We start from the raw sequence: 21,151 nt of genomic DNA on the forward strand, positions 1-21,151 counted from the left end.
TTCCCTCTTCTTCACCATAGAGAAAAAAAACTCACTTCACTTCATCAGAGCTAGACATGGCCACGGGCCGATTTTGGCCCGGAACCGACCCGGGTCAAACCCGGGACTGGCCCGTTGACCGGGCCCGCGGTTCGGAACTGGCCCGTGGCCTACGGGCCCAGTTCCGATTCCAATAATTTTGGAACCGGCCCGGAAACGGCGGTTCCGGGCCCGGTTAAAAAAAAAAAAAACTGCTGCTGCAGCCCCACTTTCCCACCCCCACCCACGTCCACCTCCTCCAGTCCTCCTCCACCAAATCCCTCTTTCCCCCCTCTCCCTTGCGCCTCCTCCGGTCCTCCTCTTTTCTCCTTTGCCCGCCCCCCGTCTTCCTAGATTTGACCCCCGCCGCTGTCACCCCCGCCCATGGCCACAGCCGCCGACGCCGACGCCCCCTCCTCCTCCCCCCTCACTATCCTGTGCCTCCTCCCTTTTTCTCCTCCGCCCGCCCCCCGTCTCCCCAGATTTGACCCCCGCCGCCACCGCCGCCGCCCATGGCCGCAGCTGCCGACGCCAACGCCCCCTCCTCCTCCCCTCCTCCCGACCCCGCCCAGCCCTCGGAGGAGGAGAACCCCCCGCTCCTCCTCCCCGTCCCCGTCCCCCTCCTTCTCCCCCTCGCCACTGCCCCCGTCTCCCGCTTCATCTCCTCGCCGCCTTGAACCCCGCCTCCGCCACCGTGGCCAAGGCCGCGAAGCCTGAGCGACGACCGACGGAGAACCAGGCCTGCAATTATTATTTTATAATTTATTTTATTAATTTTTAAATTACGAACCGGAACAGGCCAGAACCGACCCGGAACCACCGGTTCATACATGGCCACGAACCGGAACCGCCGATTCCTGAACCATGGCCATGATTCAGAGCTAGCACTAGGGTTTCGGCATGTTCACGAAGGGAAGGTGTTTGTTAAGATTTTCGTGGTTTTTCTTGGGGGGTTTTTTGTGTTCGTGTGTACTCGTTGAGTTTGTGATTTTTCGTCGTCATTTCCTAATACCAAGCGGCTCTGTTCCCAAATTCAAGTTCCACAAAAATTGCTCTGTAAGTCTAACATTGCACTTTGTGGATCGACAAAAACTTACTAGAACTTCCAATCTCAGCCCTGACGGCTGGACCTCCACTGACCTCCGAGAGCCATGACCGCGCCAGCTTCATCAAGCCCAACCATGGCGGCTCCCGGCCGGCCATGCCAGTGTCAAGCTCGGGCATGGCCGCTCGAAGTTTTGCATCGGTGGGAGATATCAAATTTTGTGGGTCTTGATTTGGCTCACGTGAGGTTTCAAGTTAAAAAGGAGAAATAGAACACGGTGACGATCACCACCAACATGGTGATTGGAAGAGAGAAAGAGCCAACATCCAAAAAAAAAAAAAATAAACAATTCAAAAGTCAACAAGTTTAGAGTCGCGTTAAATCACGTCCCCTGATTTCTATCGATATCAACGCCACGTCATCAGATATTTGACTATTTTATCGTGCAGGACGATCACCGGCGGCGACACTTCTTAAAAAGAAAAATAAGGTAGATTCCTTACAAAAGTTGACGGTACGACATCATTAACCGAAAGAACAATACCTATCCGGTCCCTCAATCATACTACTACTCTCTCTCTCTCTCTCTCTCTCTTTCCTCCGTGATCTCTATCGCCCCCGACAGAAGCAGGCCAATCCCTGTTCCATTTCGCCCGCGCGAGAGCGGCGAGAGATCTCCCCCCTGATGGCCCCTCACGGCGACGGATCGGGCGCTGCGGAGGAAACCGCGGCCGCCGGAGCCGAGGAGCGCCCTGTCTCGACCGTCGTCGTCGTGATCGGTACCTCGTTCGTTTCCCCTTTTCGTTGCTGCCCGTGGGAATCCGTTTCGTGCTGGGTAATTGATGGCGTGTTGCTTTCTTGGGTGTTTCTTCCTTTGGTTGGATTTTCGGGTGGGTGTGTGGGGGGGCGTGCGCAGCTATGCAGACTGAAGCGCTTCCGGTGGTCAACAGGTTCCAGCTCGTCGAGGATCGAGAGTCCTTGTGAGTTTCTTGATTAGCTGCTGGTTTTTGCCGCTTGTTCAGTGCGCTTTTTTTTCTTTTCGATCAATAGTGGGCGTTCAGGAGTTGTGGTGTTACTGTCGAATGCTGTTTAAGGTGTGGAAAATGTTGGGATTTCGTTTCTGTCGCTTCTGTATTCGACTATTTGCCACTGTGAGTTTTTGGGTCGTTTAACGTTACCTGTCGATTCGGGCCTGGTTTATGGTTGAGGCTGAAAAGCAAAGCATCTCAAGGGAATTAGAGAATGGAAAAGGCAAAACCTTTTGCCGGGCGTCGGGATGATCAGAAACTAACCTGCAAGTATATGGTCTTTTTATCTCTCTGCTTGGAGTAATATGGTATGGGCGATTCTTGAGTCGTTCAAGAGATTGATTTTGGATCTTTTGAGTTGCTAAGTTTTCAAGTTCTCTTTATTTGGGGCATTACTTGCTTGCTTGATATTTTGCATTAAGTTTGATATGTGGATCCGACACGCTACAGGTTCCCTAAGGGCGTCCCTTGGGTTCGTTACCATGGTACTTACAAAGACTTGAATATAAATTTGATCTGGCCAGGAAAAGATCCTTCATTTGGTACGTAGTTTATTTGTGTTCCTAAAAAAGAAATCGTTTTACTTGCAAAAAGTAATTTGACTTGAGGGACTTTTGCTTTGTAATACTTGCTTATAGTATATATCTTTTTGTGTTTGATACATTGTAATGCTGACAGGGGTCGACAGTGTTGGCACAATTTCTGCATCCCTGGTGACTTATGCTTCTGTTCAGGCATTGCAGCCTGACCTAATCATAAATGCCGGTACCGCTGGTGGCTTCAAGGTTTTTTTTTTTGCTTTGAAGGAGTTGTAAATGGTTGTAGCATCCTATTCATATTAGTCCAAAGTGACTGGGTTTGCAATTCATTGGTGTTGGTACAGTCCAGCCAAAATATGGTTTCATTTATTTGGCTTTCCCCTCTTTACCTATTTAGACATCTAGGTGTTGGAAGAAGGCCACTAAGAATTTAATTGTATAGCATGTATGAATTCCAGTTTAGACCTAAATTGTTTTCTTCTGAACTTTTCCTCAGCTCAGAGTTTACATTTCCAATAGCATGCAGCGTACTAATTCGTGTTAATTCCCATTTGCCACAGGCTAAAGGAGCAAGCATCAGCGATGTGTTTCTGGCATCTGAGGTTGCTTTCCACGATAGAAGAATACCTATCCCTGTAAGTCATTTTTCATTATACTGGCGTCATGTTTGTTATGTTTAATTGATAAAATGCTTATTTGGATCTCATTTTCTAGCATTTGACATTCTGCTGGTGCTGACAAAATGGTGTCAGTTGTGTGACAGCGCATAGTATTAGGCTGTTTATCAATGTTTCTTTCCTTGTACAGCGTAGTGTCTTTGAGTATGTAGTAGGTCCTAATGTCAAAAAGACAAGCGTGAGCTGTTTATTCAGTTGCTTTTCTGCCTTACGTGCCTTACCTCTTGTTTCCTGATTTTTTTTTTTTTGGTAAGGTAATTGTTTCCTGATTTTTTTGCTTAGTAAATGCAAATTTTCTCGTGTGCATATATTCCCTTTCTGTCTTGGTGCTAGGTCCATGAACATTCATGCTGATATGAATACTAGCTTTTTTCTTGGTCAGAAACATATAGTTCAAGCTGCGTTTCTGCCTCCAATGTCTTCTGCAGGTTTTTGATCTGTATGGAGTTGGGTTGCGACAGGCATTCTCAACACCAAATCTTGTAAAAGAGCTCAACTTGAAGGTAATTCCATGCCTTGATTGATAGACATCTCTTGCTTAAAACCTCAGAACCATTTGCTTGGTGAATATATTTTTCTTATCTTAATTGAGTTTGTCTGGACTTTTTGAATCATAAAAGGAAATGGCCCAGCTAACTGGATGGCCAAGCCAGAGAAAGTTTTGTTGTGAATACTATTTTTTCTGAGATAACCCGTGGTTAGTTTTTTTTTTTTTTTTCTTTTTTTGGGGGGGTGTCAGCCTTTGACAAAGTAAGCTTTTCCATGTTACATTTTTTTTTCTTTCAATCAACTGTAGTTCGCTGTTGATGTTGATCAGAGGTTGACAGTGAAGAGGAAAATGTCAAGTTGATCAAGTTACTGGAAATCACCTTGAGGACTATTTTTTTGGCAGTTTTCCGTGGGTCCTACTACTTAATTTTTGCAAAAGTATCTCCTTACTGTTTCTTGGAATATTGTCTAATGTCTAGACACAGGAGGTGTCACCTACTTGATGCTCCCTAGGCCTGTGGTTCTATGATTAGTAGCTTCGCTAATGGTGCTTCTACAATACTCGTAGTGCAAGTCCCTCAGGATGGGTTTGTTGGCGAAACAAGACATTCTTCACCCTATATCCTTACTTTCTGGTGGGCCTGGAGGCTGCTTTACCAACCAGGGCATTTCTATTTCTGCATGAATGCTTAATGAGGCATTTTTTCTTGCTAGACTAGATAATATCGTTAGCTGTATGTGAGTTTAACTTTTGGATTCTTCTATCTTTAAATGTTATTTGGCTAATTTAGAGCTATTCGTTAACTTACTCTTTTCTCAAAAGTAGAGTTATTATAATTGTATCCCTCATAGTCAAGATTTCTTTGCATTCACTTGCACAATATGGTAAATCCTGCTTCTCTTTCCTTTGTTAAGCAGTATGCAACTGTGAAGATCATCTAGTTTCTGTGCTCCATAATGCATTTGACTTTTGAAACGAACTTGCATCAGAGATGCTGCACGTATATGGTCTTATCTCTGTTTCTTGTGGGTTATATCAGAGTAGAGTCAGCTTCATTAATTTTCTGCGTCTTTCAGGTTGGCAAGCTGTCGACTGGAGACTCTCTGGACATGTCCCAACATGATGAAGCATCAATTTTTGCAAATGACGCAACAATCAAAGATATGGAGGTATTCTTTTATTCCCTTTCTATCTGTCTACACATGAATGGATAGCTAAGAGTTGCTACCAACTAAACTTATGTAAGCACATGCTATTAATTTCTGACATATAGCATGGCAATTGTCTTAGAGTTGACCATTTTGGTTTTGGTTTATGATTATATGTCATTCTATAAAGATGTTTTTGCTGTTGTGTACCCGTGACCAACATCACATCAGAATCGTTTGTAATTTTTTTTTTTTCAATCTGTTAATTTCTTGTAGGCCTGGCATCTTGCTAACAGTTTTAACCAACGTTTGAAAATGTAGGGTGCAGCTGTTGCTTATGTAGCCGATATCTTGAAAGTTCCTGCAATATTTGTAAAAGCAGTGACCGACATCGTGGACGGTGACAAACCGACCGCGGAGGAATTCTTGCAAAATTTGGCGGCGGTTACTGCCACCCTCGATCAGACAGTCTCTCAAGTTGTCGAATTCATCAACGGGAAGTGCCTTTCTGAGCTCTGAGGCATCGATCAATGTAGAACTTATCGATTTGTATGTAGATGACATTAACGTGCGCCCATTGGAATTCAGCTTCATACAGCTATGCAAGTTGAGGGGGACTGAGGACGGTGTGCGCAGGATATGTACTACTAGATGCTTCATGTTTGACATGACGGACTTGATTTTTTCGCGAGACCCATGGAATCATTTGTACGTCAAAATCTTCCTGGTCGATCGAATCATTTGCTATACACCGGGCGGACTTATTGTCTTGAATCATCTGTACAAGTTGCATTTGGGACATTTATGTGGTTTCGGTTGCAGTAATGTTTAAAATGACAACAGTCATATGGGGTTATGACAGTAATCATGTTCTTCAGTTTAAGCAATGGAATCGCCCGCCCGGCTTTGACATTCCCTTTTCTTGATTGACCCCTTTCGGACTTTGTCCTGCATCATACTGCTCGAAAACGCAGGCGTTCCAGGCTGAAGATGAACTCTACTTGCGCTTTGAGAGATTCTTAGGAACACCGGGTGATGAGCCAAACGCATCTAGATCTTTATACCATGTGGGTCTCATGAGGCATTCACAAGTCGCAACTATCACACGCAAACTCGTGCCTTTAACAAAATTAGAATAAAATACTGAATTTCTATTTTTCTCATAATAAAAGTGTATAGTGGATAATATTTGTTTTTTATAAGGGAAAATACCACAAAAAATCTCAAATTATGTCACTTGTGATAAATTTACCCTGAACTTTTTTTTATGACACGAAAAATCTCAAACTATGCCACTTGTGATAAATTTACTCTGAACGTTTTTTTGTGACATGAAAACCCCCAAACTATGCCACTTGTGACACATTTACCCCATAATACTTTGGCCCATGGGCATTTTCGTCTTTTTCTTTTTTCTATTTTTTTCCTATTTTTTTCTTTTCTTCTCCGGAGAGGGCAGCCCTCGCTTGAGTCGGGCGAAGTTGCCCGACCCTAGATCTAGCGAGGGCAACTTCGCCCAACTCTGGCGAGGGCGACCCTCGCCGGCGTCGGGCTGCCCTCACCGGAGAAGAAAAGAAAAAAAAAAGGAAAAAAAAAACAGAAAAAAAAAAGACGAAAATTCCCATAGGCTAAAGTATTGTGGAGTAAATGTGTCGCAAGTGGTATAGTTTGGGGTTTTTTGTGTAAAAAAAAAAGTTTAAGATAAATTTGTCACAAGTGGTATAGTTTGAGGTTTTTTGGGTCACAAAAAAAGGTTCAAGGTAAATTTATCATAAGTTACATAATTTAAAATGGGCCGCGCTTTTTCCACTTCTACCATGACTAAAACACTCCTTATCACAATATTTTGACAATCTTAACCTATGTGGTCCCATCTTTTTTAAGCATCCTTTTTTGCTTGGCTGTGGTGTCCCATTTGTTTTCTTCTTTATTTTTTCTTGTGGGTCTCATTTTTCTCATCCTTCGTTCCTTCTCTCCATTCCTTCTCTCCGTTCCCTCTTAATTCTGATCATGGTTCAAGCCTTGATGGTTTCTGTAAAAAGAAAAAAAAGAACACTCTCTTTTGTGGTCTGTCTTTGTCACTTGTTGTCCCCGCAATATCGCACTAATCGGTTTTTTAATTGTTAACCATAATTTGATACCCATGAACACAATAGACCTAAAGGCTCCCGCATTGAACTCAATGCCTATGAGAACACAAGGATTTGAACAATTGACGGTGGCTCATCGCATATGGGCTCGGACTTGAGAGTTGAGTTCACAATCACCTCTTCAGTCCTCTCAATCACCGACGACAATAGCTCAGTAATTGAGAAGGGTGCGGAAGTTAGAGAAACCGCGAGGGCGAGGAGGGGCAAATCCTTGCCAGTCACATTTTCGTTTTGCATAAATAACTTAATGAGACGGTGGAAGATTCGAGCCATATATTTGAAGGCAGGTAGGTAATGGCGAATTGGCAATGAAGGTGACAATTAGGACCAAGAAGAAAAAGACAAAGAAGCGGGCATTTTTCATGAACTTGATGAGGTTTTGGGCAGAGCTTCAACTCCTCTATTTGAATCTTTAATGGGGTTTTTTTTTCTTGTTTTCATGATCGGTCAATCGAAGAGTTTGATGCGAAATGGGATAATGAATAACACAGAGCGAAAGTGATGGAATGGGAGTGAAGAGACATGAGATTTTTTACTTAGGATTGAACTTTGAGTTGAAGAAGTGGAGATGGAAGATGACTAGTTGGGTGAGGAGGAGGTTTTTGTAAATTTGGGCTTCAACACAGATTATTGACATGAAAAGAATGTTTTAGAAAGAGAGAGAACAAAGAGAAATAAATGAGAAAAAGGAAAGTGGACCTGCGAGATAAAAGAAAAAAGAAAAGCAAACGAAGAATTCTTAAAAAAGGTGGGGCCTATAAAGGCTAATATTGTCAAAATCTTATAAGAGGTAATGTTTTAGCCATAGTGGAAGTAGAAAAAACGTGACCCTTTAAAGATTTTGGTGGTATTTTCCCTTTTTATAAACATGCGGAGAGGAGAAACTACGCAATACGCAAAAGACATTAATTACTTTATCGTTGCGGTCTGAAAACTTGGTACTTTCTTACAATCTAGATGTACTTCTTGTCTCTATTAGCGAGATGAGTTGGATATTCATCGAGCGTATTCTCCTTTTCATAAATCTTGCAACGAAAATCGCTAAAAAGAAATTGAGGTCCCGCTTATTTAAGATAATAACCACAGATTGGTGTAGTAAGCTAATTAACCTAATTTTCATGAAAAATTCTCCCCATCTTTTTACCAAAAGTTTGGAAGTACATGACGGACATGATAGGCACCCATTCAAAAAAACAAAAGATTAAAGAGTTCGATTTTGATAACGATACAATTATTGTGGGATACACTTTGCTAATATTATGACGAAGAAATGGGGAACAGATGCACGTCGGCGTAGATTAAAAAGGAATTTTATTAGGTTTATATCGGCATAAAAAAATAATTTACACTTTCATCATCGGATAATTGATGTATCGACACAGTCGATTATATAATTGTCTCTAATAAATGTGTCATCCGTTCAACGGTAAATGTGTAAAAGGTTTTCTATATCGACGATTGCGGTGTGCTAAATTCATAATATGTGGTACTCCGTAATTAAATTGGAGAGGTAATAACACAAACAGTTCCTAAACTTTGGCCTAATGTGTAATGTGGTCCATGAACTTTTAATTTGTTTAATGTGGTCCATGGACTTTTGGTATATAGTCAATGTAATCCCCGAACTATATGAAAATGTTCAATGTAATCCCTGAACTTAAATCAATTGAAGGAATACATTGAATATTTACATATAGTATCAAGGACTAAATTGAACATATACGAAAAGTTCGGGGACGACATTGAATAAATTAAAAGTTCATGGATCATATTGTACATTGGGTTAAAGTTCAGGGATCGCATTGAATCAATTAAAAGTTCAAGAACTACATTATATATTAAGTCAAAGTTCAAGAACTGTTTGTGTCATTTTATCTAAATTGGATGCAGACTTAATAATATACGTTTCATAAATAAAAAAAAAGAAGGTAATTTAAGAGCACGTGCACATTTTTTTTTTGGGGGTCGGAGCAGAGCATGAGCATGAGCATGAGCGCATTTTTCTGGCCATGAAAATGCTGACTTTTTATCGAGAGGAGGGAGGAGAGAGAGAGAGAGAGAGAGAGAGACAGAGACAGCAACGAGCTTGAGCTCCAGTGCAAGAGCTTTCTGCTCTCTGACTCGCGGCTGCGCGTGTGATATTTTCCGCCCGTCTTCTTGGTTTCGATCGCCGTCCTTCCTTCTCAATGTCGCTCCCTCACGTCGGATCAAGCGTCGACTCGAAAGATGACCGCGAATGCGAAAGACCCATCTCCACCATCGTCTTCATCATCGGTGCTCTCCCTCTCTCTCTCTCTCTCTCTCTCTCTCTCTCTCTCTCTCTCTCTCTCTCATTATTCGTCTCAGATGACTGCGAAAGACCCATCTCCAGTATGTCGTGTTTGCTGTGTGAATTGGATGAGTTAGAGATGTTGGTGTTTGCTCCGTGTATTCATAGAAATGGCGAGTTCTGTTTATACAACTTGTGTGGCGGTTCATGAGTTTGCAGATTCTTGCAAGTAATTATGTTTTTGGTCTCGTAGTTGGCGTTTTATTTTGGTTTTTCTGGGTTTTCTCACTGGGGTCTAAATTGGGTTGTAGCTATGGATGCCGAGGCTCTTCCTATTCTGAAAAGGTTCAATCTTGCTGAGGACAGCACGTTGTAAGCTTCTTCTCTTTCGTGGATGATCATGATGTTGTCATACTTGCTTTGCTCTCATTAAAAGTGGTTTCTTTTGGGACTTTCAATTCAGGATCTATCTTTCTATAATAATTGACTCTATGGTCGATGTCCTTAATGATTACCTTAATTATTCGGTTGCACTTTGCTTTGACTTGTGATCAGTTCAATCACTTTAATAATGATCTGGCTCAAGACGAGCCTTCTGTTCTTTTTTTTCTTTTTTTTTTTTGTCTTCAATGTCTTAAAGGAAACGTCGAACCTCATAGATATGTCTGCAGTCCGGTAAAACCTTCAGATTTTTTCCCGACCCACTGAATCAGGATTGGTGGAGACAACTTGTTTAGTCTCATGTTACTGGCTCTTGCATGCTTTCACCTTTTGTTTGCTTTATCATTATATCCCTGCAACCTCTTAAGGCATTTGACTGCTCCTGAAATTTCCGGATGTAAGTTCCCTTCCATAATGCTCGATGCCATGATGTCGTGGACTGCTTGAAGTTTTGCCATGAGAATTCTGCAAGATGTCTTACCTCAGACATTTCTTATCTTCGCATATGACAAGAAGTAAAACACGTATGCAGTTTTCCAGGTCTCCCTTGGATTCGGTACCATGGCCTTTACAAAGATTTGCAACTGAACGTGATTTGGCCAGGGAAAGATTTAGTTCTTGGTGGGTACCTAACAGGGCCTATTATTCCCTCGTCCATTATTTCCCTGCTCTTATGCCTTATCCACACAAGTCAATATAGGAAAGCTTTTGAATATTATCCTCAGCCACTAGAATGAAACTTTTTCTTACCACAAGGTTTGAGTAATATGGCTGCGATGAAATGCAGTACACCTATTTCAGGGTCTACTTAAAGAGTGCTTACAGAATTGAGAAAATGAAACTTTTATAGAATTTTTTAGAGCTATAAGCACCGTGGTGATGCCATTTAGTCTACTTTGCTAGATTTCAGTGTTATAGATATGCTAGGAACAACTAAGTTCCCTCTTCTTGACTCTTGAGTCAGCTAATTTGCCTCTTTCGACGAGTGTTTCCTAGCTGCAGAATGCCAACATCAGAGAACAATTTGACTTACGGTGGCATAGAACAAGTTTTGCCTTCCTATCAATATTCGTTAAATTTGAAACTTCATGTGCATTAAGATGACACAAGCTTAGTAATGAGTTTCTTCCTCTTCTTGTTCATCTGTAGCCACACACATAAGCACATCAAATGAACTTCTGTAGGGTTCTCTTAACATGAGATAGCATATCTAAATCCTCTGTGGGTCTTTTCAAGCTGAAACATTTCTTTTTCATTACCTAACTCAGATTCACAAATCTCTATCGTATAACTTCAATCTGAAGTTACCTTTTCTCGACAGCACATGAGCCTTTGACCAGAAGAAGTATACAAGGATCAGTATCCTTTGTTTAAGACCAACAGATAGAATTCAGTAGCTATCAGATGCCCTCTGCAATCAATTCGTGACCATTGAATTTCATGCTCATTTACCCATGAGGAACTTACCAACTCCTCTCAGTTTCTCTCTTCAATAGGTGTTAATAATATTGGGACTATTCCAGCAGCACTCGTGACCTATGCATCTGTCCAGGCATTGAAGCCAGACCTCATCATAAATGCAGGCACAGCTGGTGGCTATATGGTAAAGCTGCTTATAATGAGGATTTTGAAACTGTATAATTTATAGAGGCTTCTGAAATATACTTATATGTCTTGTAGCGTCTATTCCAAATTTGTAAAGTGGATTTGTTTCTCCTCAATGTAGGGGCCATCAGTTTCCTTTTCATGAAATTCTTTCTTCAGCCTTTATGCATATGACTTTCAATGTTGTCCATACTATATGCTTTCCACTACTTTCTTATTTGCTCTTTAGTAGATAGAATCCAAGAGGACAGCTTTCTCTTAAATGAACAAAAGATAGGGATGTAAGATTTACATAGCGCCTAAGCACACATGTCTAGAAGACATAATCACTTTAGGTTATTTTACTGACTTTTGGTGATTTCAGTCGAAAGGAGCAGACATCAAGGATGTTTTTCTTGTATCAAGTGTTGCTTTCCATCATAGAAGGATACCTCTTCCTGTAAGTGATCTGAACCTTCTGATTCTTAAATGCTTTTTCTCTTGATAAACACAAGATATGTGCAGGGAGGTGCATCTACCTTTATTCCAAATGTCGGTTTGTATTATTTATATCGTGGTGGTGATCAGATCCTTGGCAGTATAGGAGGTGTCTGCTAAGTAGAGCAATTGCATTACATTGAAATTTTGACAACTTCTGCAATTTAAGATAATAAGTCATGCTTTTTTCTCTGCAGGGTCGGGATTCGTATGGAGTTGGCCGGCGACAGTCCTTCTCAACGCCTGTTCTTTCTGCTGAGCTTCAACTGAAGGTCATCATTCATAGATCGCAGGCTTGCTCAATATGTATTCATACTTTGTATGTTTTATCATGTTACATGGCATAGAGCATTTGTGACAGTTTTTGTGAATGACAATGTGTTTTGCTTTTTATATATCAACGTTAACGCTTGCAACACCTTGAGAAACAATAATATAGGATTTATTTAATTTGCTCACCTCCCTATGTTACACTAGTTTGGCTTGATATATATTATATTGAAGAACTATGTGATTGCATTACTTTATTATCAAGGTAATCTTCACATGAGAATTGTCATATGCAGCCTCAATCATGATATAGAGATGCTCTATCATGGTCATTAGATTTTAGGCTTACTTGTATTGACTGAGGTGGAGCAGTCTCTAGTATTTGATGGATTTAATGGGAAAGCATGTAATCCAAATGATTTTAAGATCTTTGGTAATCTGCAGAATAGTTCACCTTTAATCTGGTTTATCGGTTATGCATTGCAACTTGGTTACTCATCATAGTTTGTACTTATTATTTATTACCCTCTACATTTCTTTACCTATAACGATCTTATACAGAATTTTTATTTGGAGTCACTCGATATTCCAGGCTGGAGTACTATCCACTGGTGACTCCTTTGATATTTGCCCACCGGATGAAGCATTCATCGCCGCTAATAACGCAAACCTTGTAGACATGGAGGTAACCCTTTTGATCAATGCATGTCCTGACATCATTTCGAGCATGTCCTGACACCAATTTCCGACACGCACTTCATGTTTCTCAAATTATCTTGATGCATTAAAGTTCCTGCTTTATGGCAGAATTATGACTGATAGAAGTGAAAGTAACATAGAGAAGGATTGTTTTGGTGATATAGCCACACAAGTCTGAAGGTGACATTGTGAAGGGGTGTTGTAGAGGCCAGATTTTAGATCCTCAAGTAGTTCTGGAGATGTGGTCACTCAGATTTTTCTTGACTCGATCTGATTAGACCAGCAAATTAACATGTCCAGAGTCTTATGATTTGTTCAAAGCTTCACAAAAGCTGAAGTATCAGCTTCTTTTTTAGGAGGATGATGAATCAACAGACTGCTATGAGCTACTTCAGAAAATGATAATCACAGTTTTATAGTTGTCGTTTTAGTTAGAAGATTCAGGGATCGATTTGGTTTGCAGGGAGCAGCTGTTGCCTATGTGGCAGGTCTATTAAACGTCCCCTCTATATTCTTGAAAGTTGTGAGCAACGCTGTTGATGGTGGCAAGCCATCTGTAGAGGAATTTCACCAGAATTTGGCAGTGGCGACGTCTGCCCTCGATCGGACAGTTGCAGAAGCTGTGGACTTCATCAGTGGGAAGTGCCTGTCTGAACTGTCCATCTCTGAAACATCTTCTGTGGGCTCTACGAGATTGTCCTGACTAAAACTATAGTTGTTTTAGTTGCGCACTTGATCTTCTCTTATTTGAATGTTATCGCAGTTTGCTCATTCGTGATATAACTGTTGAATCACTGGGAGTCCAGAGTCTTCATGATGGATTCAACTGGTGAAGCACACAGGCCATAGACTGCTCACAAGCCATCCGTTGCAATGAGCCAAATTCGGCCTGAGGCACCTCTAACTTTCCTCATAAATGAGACATATGTCTCGTATTTCACTGAGAATGCTATCAATGCTGTTGATCATTCCCTGAAATGCAACACCAGTCTGCTATTTCTGAATGTGATGAGACTTCAATGTGGACCAAAGGCCAGAATGGCATTATTCAAGTATCATGTTGCTCTTTCATCTCTAGATAGACGTGATGGCTTTCCTCATAAGGACGAGTTGATTGAGACTCTTCCTGTCTCATGGGGAATTTCTTAGCTGAATTCCGAAAACAACAGTTCCAATGCATTCACTGATGTTTATTTTGTTAGATCCAGGTTGAACCCACATGATAAATGGCCGTGATGAATTTGAGCATACAAGTTGGGTGCAGACGAGATTTTTCTCAGCAGAAAATTCTTCTTTCAAACCCGGGTCATCACTTGAGAACAGGGGCAAATCACATTTTGCTTCCTAGATTTAGGCACTTGTTGCTAATTGGCTTCGTCTGAAATTTTGTATTATCTTTACGAAGTCCTGAAATCGGTTGCAATGTCCCTCTTGAAGATATATGGCCTGTAAGGATTAAAAAATTGATTTGCTAATATAATAGTATTTATGGTCAAGCAGCCAAAAAACATATAAAATGTTTTTACGCAAACATTACATTAGCAAAAATAAGTTAAATGTTGATCATTGCTTTACTAAGCAATTCTTTGTAAACTTTGTCTTGTATATTCGAATATCGTCACCGCATGATTTTCAGTTAATATGTACAGAACTCTATTCGAATTCAATATTTTCTCAGTTTATTCTCATTATACATAGCTAATCTTTGCCTATAAATATAATGTTTTGTCTATTTTGAGCTAATAAGATTTAATATGGGGCTTTTATGTGTGGGAACAAGAAGATAGTGGAAGTAACAATTGGACCGATACTATTACAATTTTTTGCAAGGAAGCACCCATATATATATTTATTTTGCAGTATAGAATTTCTCTACGAACAATGTAAGCAAGACATTGCATCAATAGACAAAAAAATCTAAATACAAGTTTTTAAGTACTATCTTTTGTCAAATTTATATATGGCTAAAGCAGTTCCTTTTTTTTTTTGTGAAATCATGCTTGCGCATTAATATATTTATAAATAAATTGATAACTCCAAAAAAAAGAAGAAGGTATGGCCCCATGCAATTTTCATATTTAATAATTGATAAAACCATTATAAACGAAGAAAAATCATATAAAAATTCTCAACTGGTGGCTATCATTTCAAATTAAATCCAAATCAATTATTGCAAATTGATGTCTACATATTATCCAAGTATCATTATATTATATTAAGTAAAAAATTCCACATGTAATACATCCTCCAAATTCCCAAGCAACTGATAATATTTTCTCCCAAATATTGTTAGTATTAGAATGCGCGAATGCAATCGAATCGGAAAAGAAAAAAGAAATAGAAATTAGAAGATGAAAAAGGCAGACATACAGGAAAAAATCTACATACCAGCATTACTTAGACAAAAAGACAGGAGGAGTTTGTTCAGAGGAGTAAATTTTGAATGACAGGAAGTAAAAACTCAAAACAAGTCGACGATTGATGAGTTGCAGAAAATGAGAAAGAAACATGAATCTACTAGAAAGTCCAAGAATTGGATCTCCTCATAACCGGCTTCGTCTGTCTGTCTTCCTCAAGTGATACCATACCTATATGTGAAGGGTCTTCCAACATCATCTTTGCCACCAGGTAACCGGCGATCGACCAGGTTTGGAATTTGCGAGCCTGCTTCCCGATGTAACAACCGAGCTTTCCGTCATAGTACTCTGGCCAGTTGTCCTTGTGTAGCCTCGCTTCTGCAAGTTCAATGGCTCTTCTTGCGATCAGGGGTCGTCCGGTCTTGATACACGCGGCAGTCAGAAGCCATAGAAGCACTGCACACATTGTGACGGCAAACAAATTTTGAGAATAGAGGTTGATTTGAAAGAGTCATTCAGAGCAAAACCTGAAAACGTGTATATCGAAGAAATTTGGAGCAACTAGCAAAGCGCACTTTGACCATGTAGAGTAAACCGTGTTAATTTATCAATCAAATACAATTGAGGTTATACAAATCCCTCAAAGAGCAGATCAATGGAAACAAATCAACTTCACTTCTCATGGGCAAGTTTCAGGAGCATACCTGGCCAAGATCCTCCATTGTGGTAGCTCCATCTAGTGTTCTTCGGATCGCACCCTGTAACGATCCTCCATTCATGGTTTTCTATGGCTGGATAACAAACTTTCAGAGGCATTTCTCCAACTAACTCCTCCCAGCGTGATTCTATTAAATCCATTATGGCAGTGGACTGTTCTGGCGTCGCCAGTGATGACAAAATGGCAATACAGTTACCCAAGCAGAACCAGCGGAAATCCATTCTAGCAGGGCTAACGTTACCGACAAAATATCCGCCGCGAGTTGGCATAAAATCAAAAACCCATTCTGGAAGAGAATCAGGAATCACGTTGAATTTGTTGACTGCTGTATGAGAGTACTCCTCCGTCTTATAACGATAAATATCGTTAAGCTGCTTTAAGTCTATCCAGAAGTAACCCCTCATGTGATAAGTTAGGGCATGAAGGCGTTTGACAATACGTTCCACAAATTCCTTTCCCTCCACATCTTGCTTTAGGAGAAGCAAAGCACATCTTAGTGCCATAAAAAAGAGTGCTTGTATTTCAATAGGATAGCCATAGACACCCTGCAAAATACAAACAATTTTGAACTGAGTTAAAGTAAATGAATAATGAGAACAAGTAGATCCATAACAGTTTTATCATTTCTAAAAGTTGCAGGATGTGCTAGCTCCTCATGGACCTTGATTAGGTGGAAAACAGAGACATTCGATGACATCAAACCTAATTCATTTTTTCTCTCGCAATATTAATCAGACATTTTGAGCAAGTTAGATGATAACAATTCTCTCTTTAGATCATTCATAAAGCAGCATGAAAAGACAAGTGTAACATTTGAAAGAAAATTACAAGTCTCATCTATCACTCATGTAATGAACCTACGAGGTTGCATTACTTTTGTTCATTACTGCCAATTATTTGTTCATTTCTGGCATGATGATGCACCTACATATGAATGTCTGCTTGTGAACCAGTCTATACATTTGGATTATTTAGAATAAAGAGCAAGCATTTCAGTTCGATCAAATGTAAAGAACCCTTAAACAACAATCTTGTGAATCCCTTCACATTGTGAGAAGAGAAGTATGATGTTGCAATTGAATATCACTTCGTGGTTAAAACAGAATTGGCTCCTCTACATGATTGAAATTAGAAGATTGATATTAAACTACTATGTACCTAAGCAAAGTCATAAGATAGTGATGCTATGAGAAACTCACCATTCTACGGTCAATCATACAACATCCGTCAGCACAGAGAAGAGTTGGAAAGGTGTCAAAGCCCTCTGACAGACACAAACTCAGAATTAGACGCATGCCCTTCTGGCATTCAGATAGTTCGGCCAAGGATGTATCTCCTGTGGATTTTGTATAAGCTCGGAGCAGAATAATCCACCAAAACCCAGAATCAATAGGAGCAACCCTTCCTATCGCACTCTCTCCAAAATCAGCTATCAGAGTTTCGTTATTCCTGACTGGATCATGGAGCACTTTGAAACTAGCTGGCATTACTCCTTCTCCTAGCTGGAATCTATCGATTTTCTTCTCCCATGATTGTAGGCGAAGAGTCTTCAATATGAAGTTTTTGACTATTTCAGATTCTCCATTCATCAGAAAAGCCAATGCACTAGGAAAAAAATCTCTCACAAAGACCTACAGAGCCAATGAAAAAGTTAGCATTCACTCCTTATTGAAGCTGCCAACGCTCTGAACCATGTCCAGATAAATACTTTCTCCTTTAACTTACTAGAAACCTAAAAAAACTCCTGTACACCAAGTCCATCAACAAGTAAACAGATAGCATATATTGGACTACAAGTGGATCATATGAGCTATAAAGTAAAGATGCCACGATGCCCTGTGTAAATAAGAATTTCTGGAACAGAATATTGAAAGTAGTTACCCTGACTATTCTAAAGTACATGACAGTTTGTAAAATGAGAAAATTGGGATCGGTCAAGATGCTGATTGAGTTGTAACCAAAAAAAGAAGACTCATCGAGGGGAGCATGTGGTCTAAAATATTCAGTACATGCTTATTTACAAACAAAAGGGCGAAGAAAACCATCTGTACAACCAACAAATTACTTCAACCAATACAATTGATATGTGTTTTCCCAAACCATTCATGTTCGGTGGACCAAGAAGGACAGACGCAAGCAGTGGTGATGATCACTAAATAGGACGAAGTTGAAGGTACTCCATCATACAATCCGGAGATCGTACTCGTTACCTGATCATAATTAAGGTTCTCTCCAGAATTATCCAATGCAGCAATAGTCCCAACTGGTCGACCGCGAAAATATACTAATGATCTCCTCAGTGCTTCCCAAGCTTCAGCAACCATAGGATGGGTCTCAAATCCATTCTCTGCCCTTGGGGTATTATAGCCCGACCTTCTCTCGGGAGACAAAAAGCAACCAAAGGGGTCGGTCAAACGGAATGAATGCTCTGCATTTCTCAAGGAGAGATGAGGAGACAGTGCAGTCGACAATTCATTAAAGGATCGTTCATCGAGTGACCTCTTCCTTTCCATGTTCAAAGGCCTCGGCCTCTCCATCAATTTCGAGAAATCACATTCTTCGGTCTCGGCTAAAGTACATAGCATATCAGATCCTCTCGCATTTCCGTTTTCAGAAACATTGCCCTTCCGCTGCACGTCCATACTAAGCGTAGACAATATTCTCAGGGTTCTTGAGCGAAGTTAAGTGATCCCCGAAAGTCGAATGATACGATCCACTCTGTACAAAACAACATAATTAAGCTACCTAGAAACCAGCAACAGTCACAAGTTCTCATGTACTTCCTGTGCTAAGGTGTTGGTAGTTGCCCATCTCATCATCTGTGAAATAAGTCTACACAGTACTTTTTCAGCGAAACTCCAATTCAGATCTCGAATGAATATAATTCTCACTGAATCACTTGATCAATGACACTAGAAACAGCTATGTAAGGCCAAACAGATGCTACTCGGAAACAAGTCGTTCCTGCATAGAATACATCCAATTCCCTCCAAATCTACGAAAACACTCGGAAACAGGATCGAGAAGGGCATGTGCATTTACACTTACTCCCATTGAACCATTAAAAAAAGCATGTAAGAGCGCATCCACAATCAAAACTTCGTAGACGATGAAACCATTGCTCGAGTCACGATCCTGATCCCCCATTAGAATAGTTTATTCTTAACAAACACACGAAACACGCATTAAAATGTCGAAAATCAGCACATGCAGCAGCGTCAGAATCCACTGTTCCAAACCCAAGAAAGACCAGATTCGCATTGATCCCCAGCACCAAAAATCCAAACAAGCACATGAAACCGAGACGTCCTAAAAAGAATCCTCGACCCTTTTGCATGTTCTTTCGAAACGCCACATCCCAGTATATACACCCCCCGAGATCTCTCACCAGATTCACGTACGGTTCGATGGAAACTAACCTCAAGAGATCGATCGTCGTCGTGCTTTTAGACCCACTTTCAAGAATCGACTGGACCGAATGAAACAAGCCTTGCGTTAACAGTGATGGGTTAGATGGTGGTGGGGGCAAGCATCTCGTGGCAAGATTCGCAGTGGCAGGTGTTTTTCCTATTTTTTGCTGTTTGTCATTACTTTACTTTTCTCTTTTTTTCTTTAACCTTTGAGAAGATGTGTACGTGTATAGTTCACGTGATCATGCCTCAATCGTGAAAATTTTGTGTTGTCTTGCTTGTCGTTTTCCTCTAAAGAATATGGACGTGCGACGAGGCACGTGAACATGGGTCACTTGGATCATAGACGTTTTATTTGGTGTAATTTGTGTGTAATGATGATTACCGAAAAAAAGTTATAGACCCATTGAAGGGTGTCAATTCAGTTCTGAACTTTTGGATTTGATCAATTTAATCATTAATTTTTTAACGATTTGTCAATATAGTCCTTCTACCCAATTTTGACCGAAAAATCCTTGACGTGGATGTCGGTCGTCCTACGTGGCACAACATGAACAATATTTGCAATTTTTATAATAAAAGTATAAATTCTTCTGCATGCATGGGTGAATCATTGAGCCTGAATAGCACATGCCTTGCAATAAACTTGATAAAAATATCCACACACGCTTCCGATTTCTCAGCAGTCAGCATGCAAAGAAGCACGGTCTTGGTTACCAATGTCTTCATTTTCGAGATCAACACTGGCTTCTGTTGATCTGCTGAAAGCATCAGAAGGCATAATGATGCCTGCAAATCCGATCATGACTGCAACAGCGCCAAGGTAATCCATGAGACGAGGCACCTTGCCAGTCAATGATTCTACAATAGCTGCCAATGGAACTTGTATGGTAAGACCAGCTGTTGCAACAGTGGTAGAAGTCAGAAGAACGGTTTTGGCCCACAAGTAATCGCTCAGCACATTATCTAACATTCCTGAGTATGAATTGGGAAAGGGTAAAAGAAGCAGATCAATGAGTTTGAACTTCCAGCATATTTTGGCAAATCCAACAGCTCAAACTATAGATCACCAGAATTCTGAATCAAGCAAACGTCATATCAGCCAGCTTTTCCAAATATTTATGCTTGCAGCGCCACCATCAGTATCGCCGGCTTCGCTCCATGCATCCACTTCTTGATGGCTCTCTCCTCCATCATCGTTTTCGCTTCGCTCTTCTTTAAATGAGACGGGGTCGATCTTGCTCTCCCTTCGAGTGTGTGAAGAGAGATGGATGGAAATGGGGATTTATGTATAAGCATCGAGAGAGAAAGCGGGGTGGTGAAAGAAATTAAGAGAACGGGACAAATGGAAACACTTCCTCTCTGACTCATCACTGAGTGACGCAACAGGTGTTGTTGCCTTCCATCTTTTGTAGAGAGAGATCAAGAAGAGGGTAATGCAATGAATGGGGATCGGATAGCGGGCACCGTAAATGTCATCGAAGATCAGGAGAAAACATGAGGCAAAAAAATTCTTATATGTATCAGGAACATGCGGACCCATTTCATTTTGATCGTTGAATGGTATCGAATCTCATGTAGAGCTCATTGATGATTGAGATAGAGTTAACTAGCATGTACCGAGCGCTGTATCTATGCTCTCTCGTTATTTCTCTCACTCATGGCAACGCAGTGTGAGGCCAGAGAAGGTCCTCGTGGGTCTAAAATGGAGTGAGGGATTCTCCATATAGTGGCCAATGTCACACTTGTCTGGGAGGGTCTAAAATATTTGTAACGTGAAACTCGCCCTTTGACAAGTTTACGAATTTTA

General features: G+C 40.7%; 4 protein-coding genes across 7 annotated transcripts; 2 read left to right on the plus strand and 2 right to left on the minus strand.

Annotated features, from left to right (window-relative positions):
- Nucleotides 1–448: 448 nt before the first annotated feature.
- LOC115689238 (uncharacterized) lies at nt 449–1,242 on the minus strand. The gene is made up of 2 exons (XM_030615236.2): nt 1,116–1,242; nt 449–759 (listed from the first exon to the last, which is right to left on the minus strand). The coding sequence occupies exons 1-2, from the start codon at nt 1,240–1,242 to the stop codon at nt 449–451; spliced, it is 438 nt and encodes a 145-aa protein (XP_030471096.2).
- A 331-nt stretch (nt 1,243–1,573) lies between these two features.
- Nucleotides 1,574–5,810, plus strand: LOC115689954 (5'-methylthioadenosine/S-adenosylhomocysteine nucleosidase-like). The gene is made up of 8 exons (XM_030616167.2): nt 1,574–1,842; nt 1,980–2,043; nt 2,542–2,633; nt 2,770–2,876; nt 3,191–3,265; nt 3,736–3,810; nt 4,874–4,966; nt 5,267–5,810. The coding sequence occupies exons 1-8, from the start codon at nt 1,749–1,751 to the stop codon at nt 5,462–5,464; spliced, it is 798 nt and encodes a 265-aa protein (XP_030472027.1). The 5' UTR covers nt 1,574–1,748; the 3' UTR covers nt 5,465–5,810.
- A 3,318-nt stretch (nt 5,811–9,128) lies between these two features.
- On the plus strand, nt 9,129–13,933 carry LOC115688458 (5'-methylthioadenosine nucleosidase-like). The gene is made up of 8 exons (XM_030614278.2): nt 9,129–9,369; nt 9,676–9,736; nt 10,338–10,426; nt 11,302–11,408; nt 11,775–11,849; nt 12,085–12,159; nt 12,750–12,842; nt 13,320–13,933. Exons 1-8 carry the CDS (start codon nt 9,282–9,284, stop codon nt 13,557–13,559), a joined length of 828 nt encoding a protein of 275 aa, XP_030470138.1. The 5' UTR covers nt 9,129–9,281; the 3' UTR covers nt 13,560–13,933.
- A 1,290-nt stretch (nt 13,934–15,223) lies between these two features.
- LOC115690041 (probable alkaline/neutral invertase B) lies at nt 15,224–19,505 on the minus strand. 4 transcript variants are annotated; one of them, XM_030616272.2, is made up of 5 exons: nt 19,351–19,505; nt 18,142–18,649; nt 17,131–17,562; nt 15,918–16,476; nt 15,224–15,669 (listed from the first exon to the last, which is right to left on the minus strand). In XM_030616272.2, the coding sequence occupies exons 2-5, from the start codon at nt 18,571–18,573 to the stop codon at nt 15,374–15,376; spliced, it is 1,719 nt and encodes a 572-aa protein (XP_030472132.1). In that variant the 5' UTR covers nt 18,574–18,649; nt 19,351–19,505; the 3' UTR covers nt 15,224–15,373. The 4 variants fall into 4 exon arrangements, with proteins under 4 accessions (XP_030472132.1, XP_056163550.1, XP_056163543.1 ...); XM_056307575.1 differs by having other exon boundaries at nt 19,259–19,364; XM_056307568.1 differs by lacking the exon at nt 19,351–19,505 and adding an exon at nt 18,980–19,313.
- Nucleotides 19,506–21,151: the final 1,646 nt, after the last annotated feature.

Source organism: Syzygium oleosum, unplaced genomic scaffold (genome assembly GCF_021117445.2).
Source record: "Syzygium oleosum isolate NSW1041296 unplaced genomic scaffold, Sole_v2.1 Sole_v2.02, whole genome shotgun sequence".
Classification (NCBI taxonomy): Eukaryota; Viridiplantae; Streptophyta; class Magnoliopsida; order Myrtales; family Myrtaceae; genus Syzygium; species Syzygium oleosum.

Bases quoted from the DNA above. Each gene is read 5' to 3' on its own strand.
- LOC115689238 (XM_030615236.2), bottom strand. From the start codon at position 1,242: ATGCCCGAGCTTGACACTGGCATGGCCGGCCGGGAGCCGCCATGGTTG. The intron at 760-1,115 runs GTAAGTTTTTGT...TAATAATTGCAG, and splicing joins GGCTGAGATTGGAAGTTCTA to GCCTGGTTCTCCGTCGGTCG.
- LOC115689954 (XM_030616167.2), top strand. From the start codon at position 1,749: ATGGCCCCTCACGGCGACGGATCGGGCGCTGCGGAGGAAACCGCGGCC. The intron at 2,044-2,541 runs GTGAGTTTCTTG...GACACGCTACAG, and splicing joins GTCGAGGATCGAGAGTCCTT to GTTCCCTAAGGGCGTCCCTT. The intron at 3,266-3,735 runs GTAAGTCATTTT...TGTCTTCTGCAG, and splicing joins ATAGAAGAATACCTATCCCT to GTTTTTGATCTGTATGGAGT.
- LOC115688458 (XM_030614278.2), top strand. From the start codon at position 9,282: ATGTCGCTCCCTCACGTCGGATCAAGCGTCGACTCGAAAGATGACCGC. The intron at 9,737-10,337 runs GTAAGCTTCTTC...ACACGTATGCAG, and splicing joins CTTGCTGAGGACAGCACGTT to TTTTCCAGGTCTCCCTTGGA. The intron at 11,409-11,774 runs GTAAAGCTGCTT...TGGTGATTTCAG, and splicing joins GCACAGCTGGTGGCTATATG to TCGAAAGGAGCAGACATCAA.
- LOC115690041 (XM_030616272.2), bottom strand. From the start codon at position 18,573: ATGGACGTGCAGCGGAAGGGCAATGTTTCTGAAAACGGAAATGCGAGA. The intron at 17,563-18,141 runs GTAACGAGTACG...TTGGCTCTGTAG, and splicing joins AGAACCTTAATTATGATCAG to GTCTTTGTGAGAGATTTTTT. The intron at 16,477-17,130 runs GTGAGTTTCTCA...TGTATTTTGCAG, and splicing joins GTATGATTGACCGTAGAATG to GGTGTCTATGGCTATCCTAT.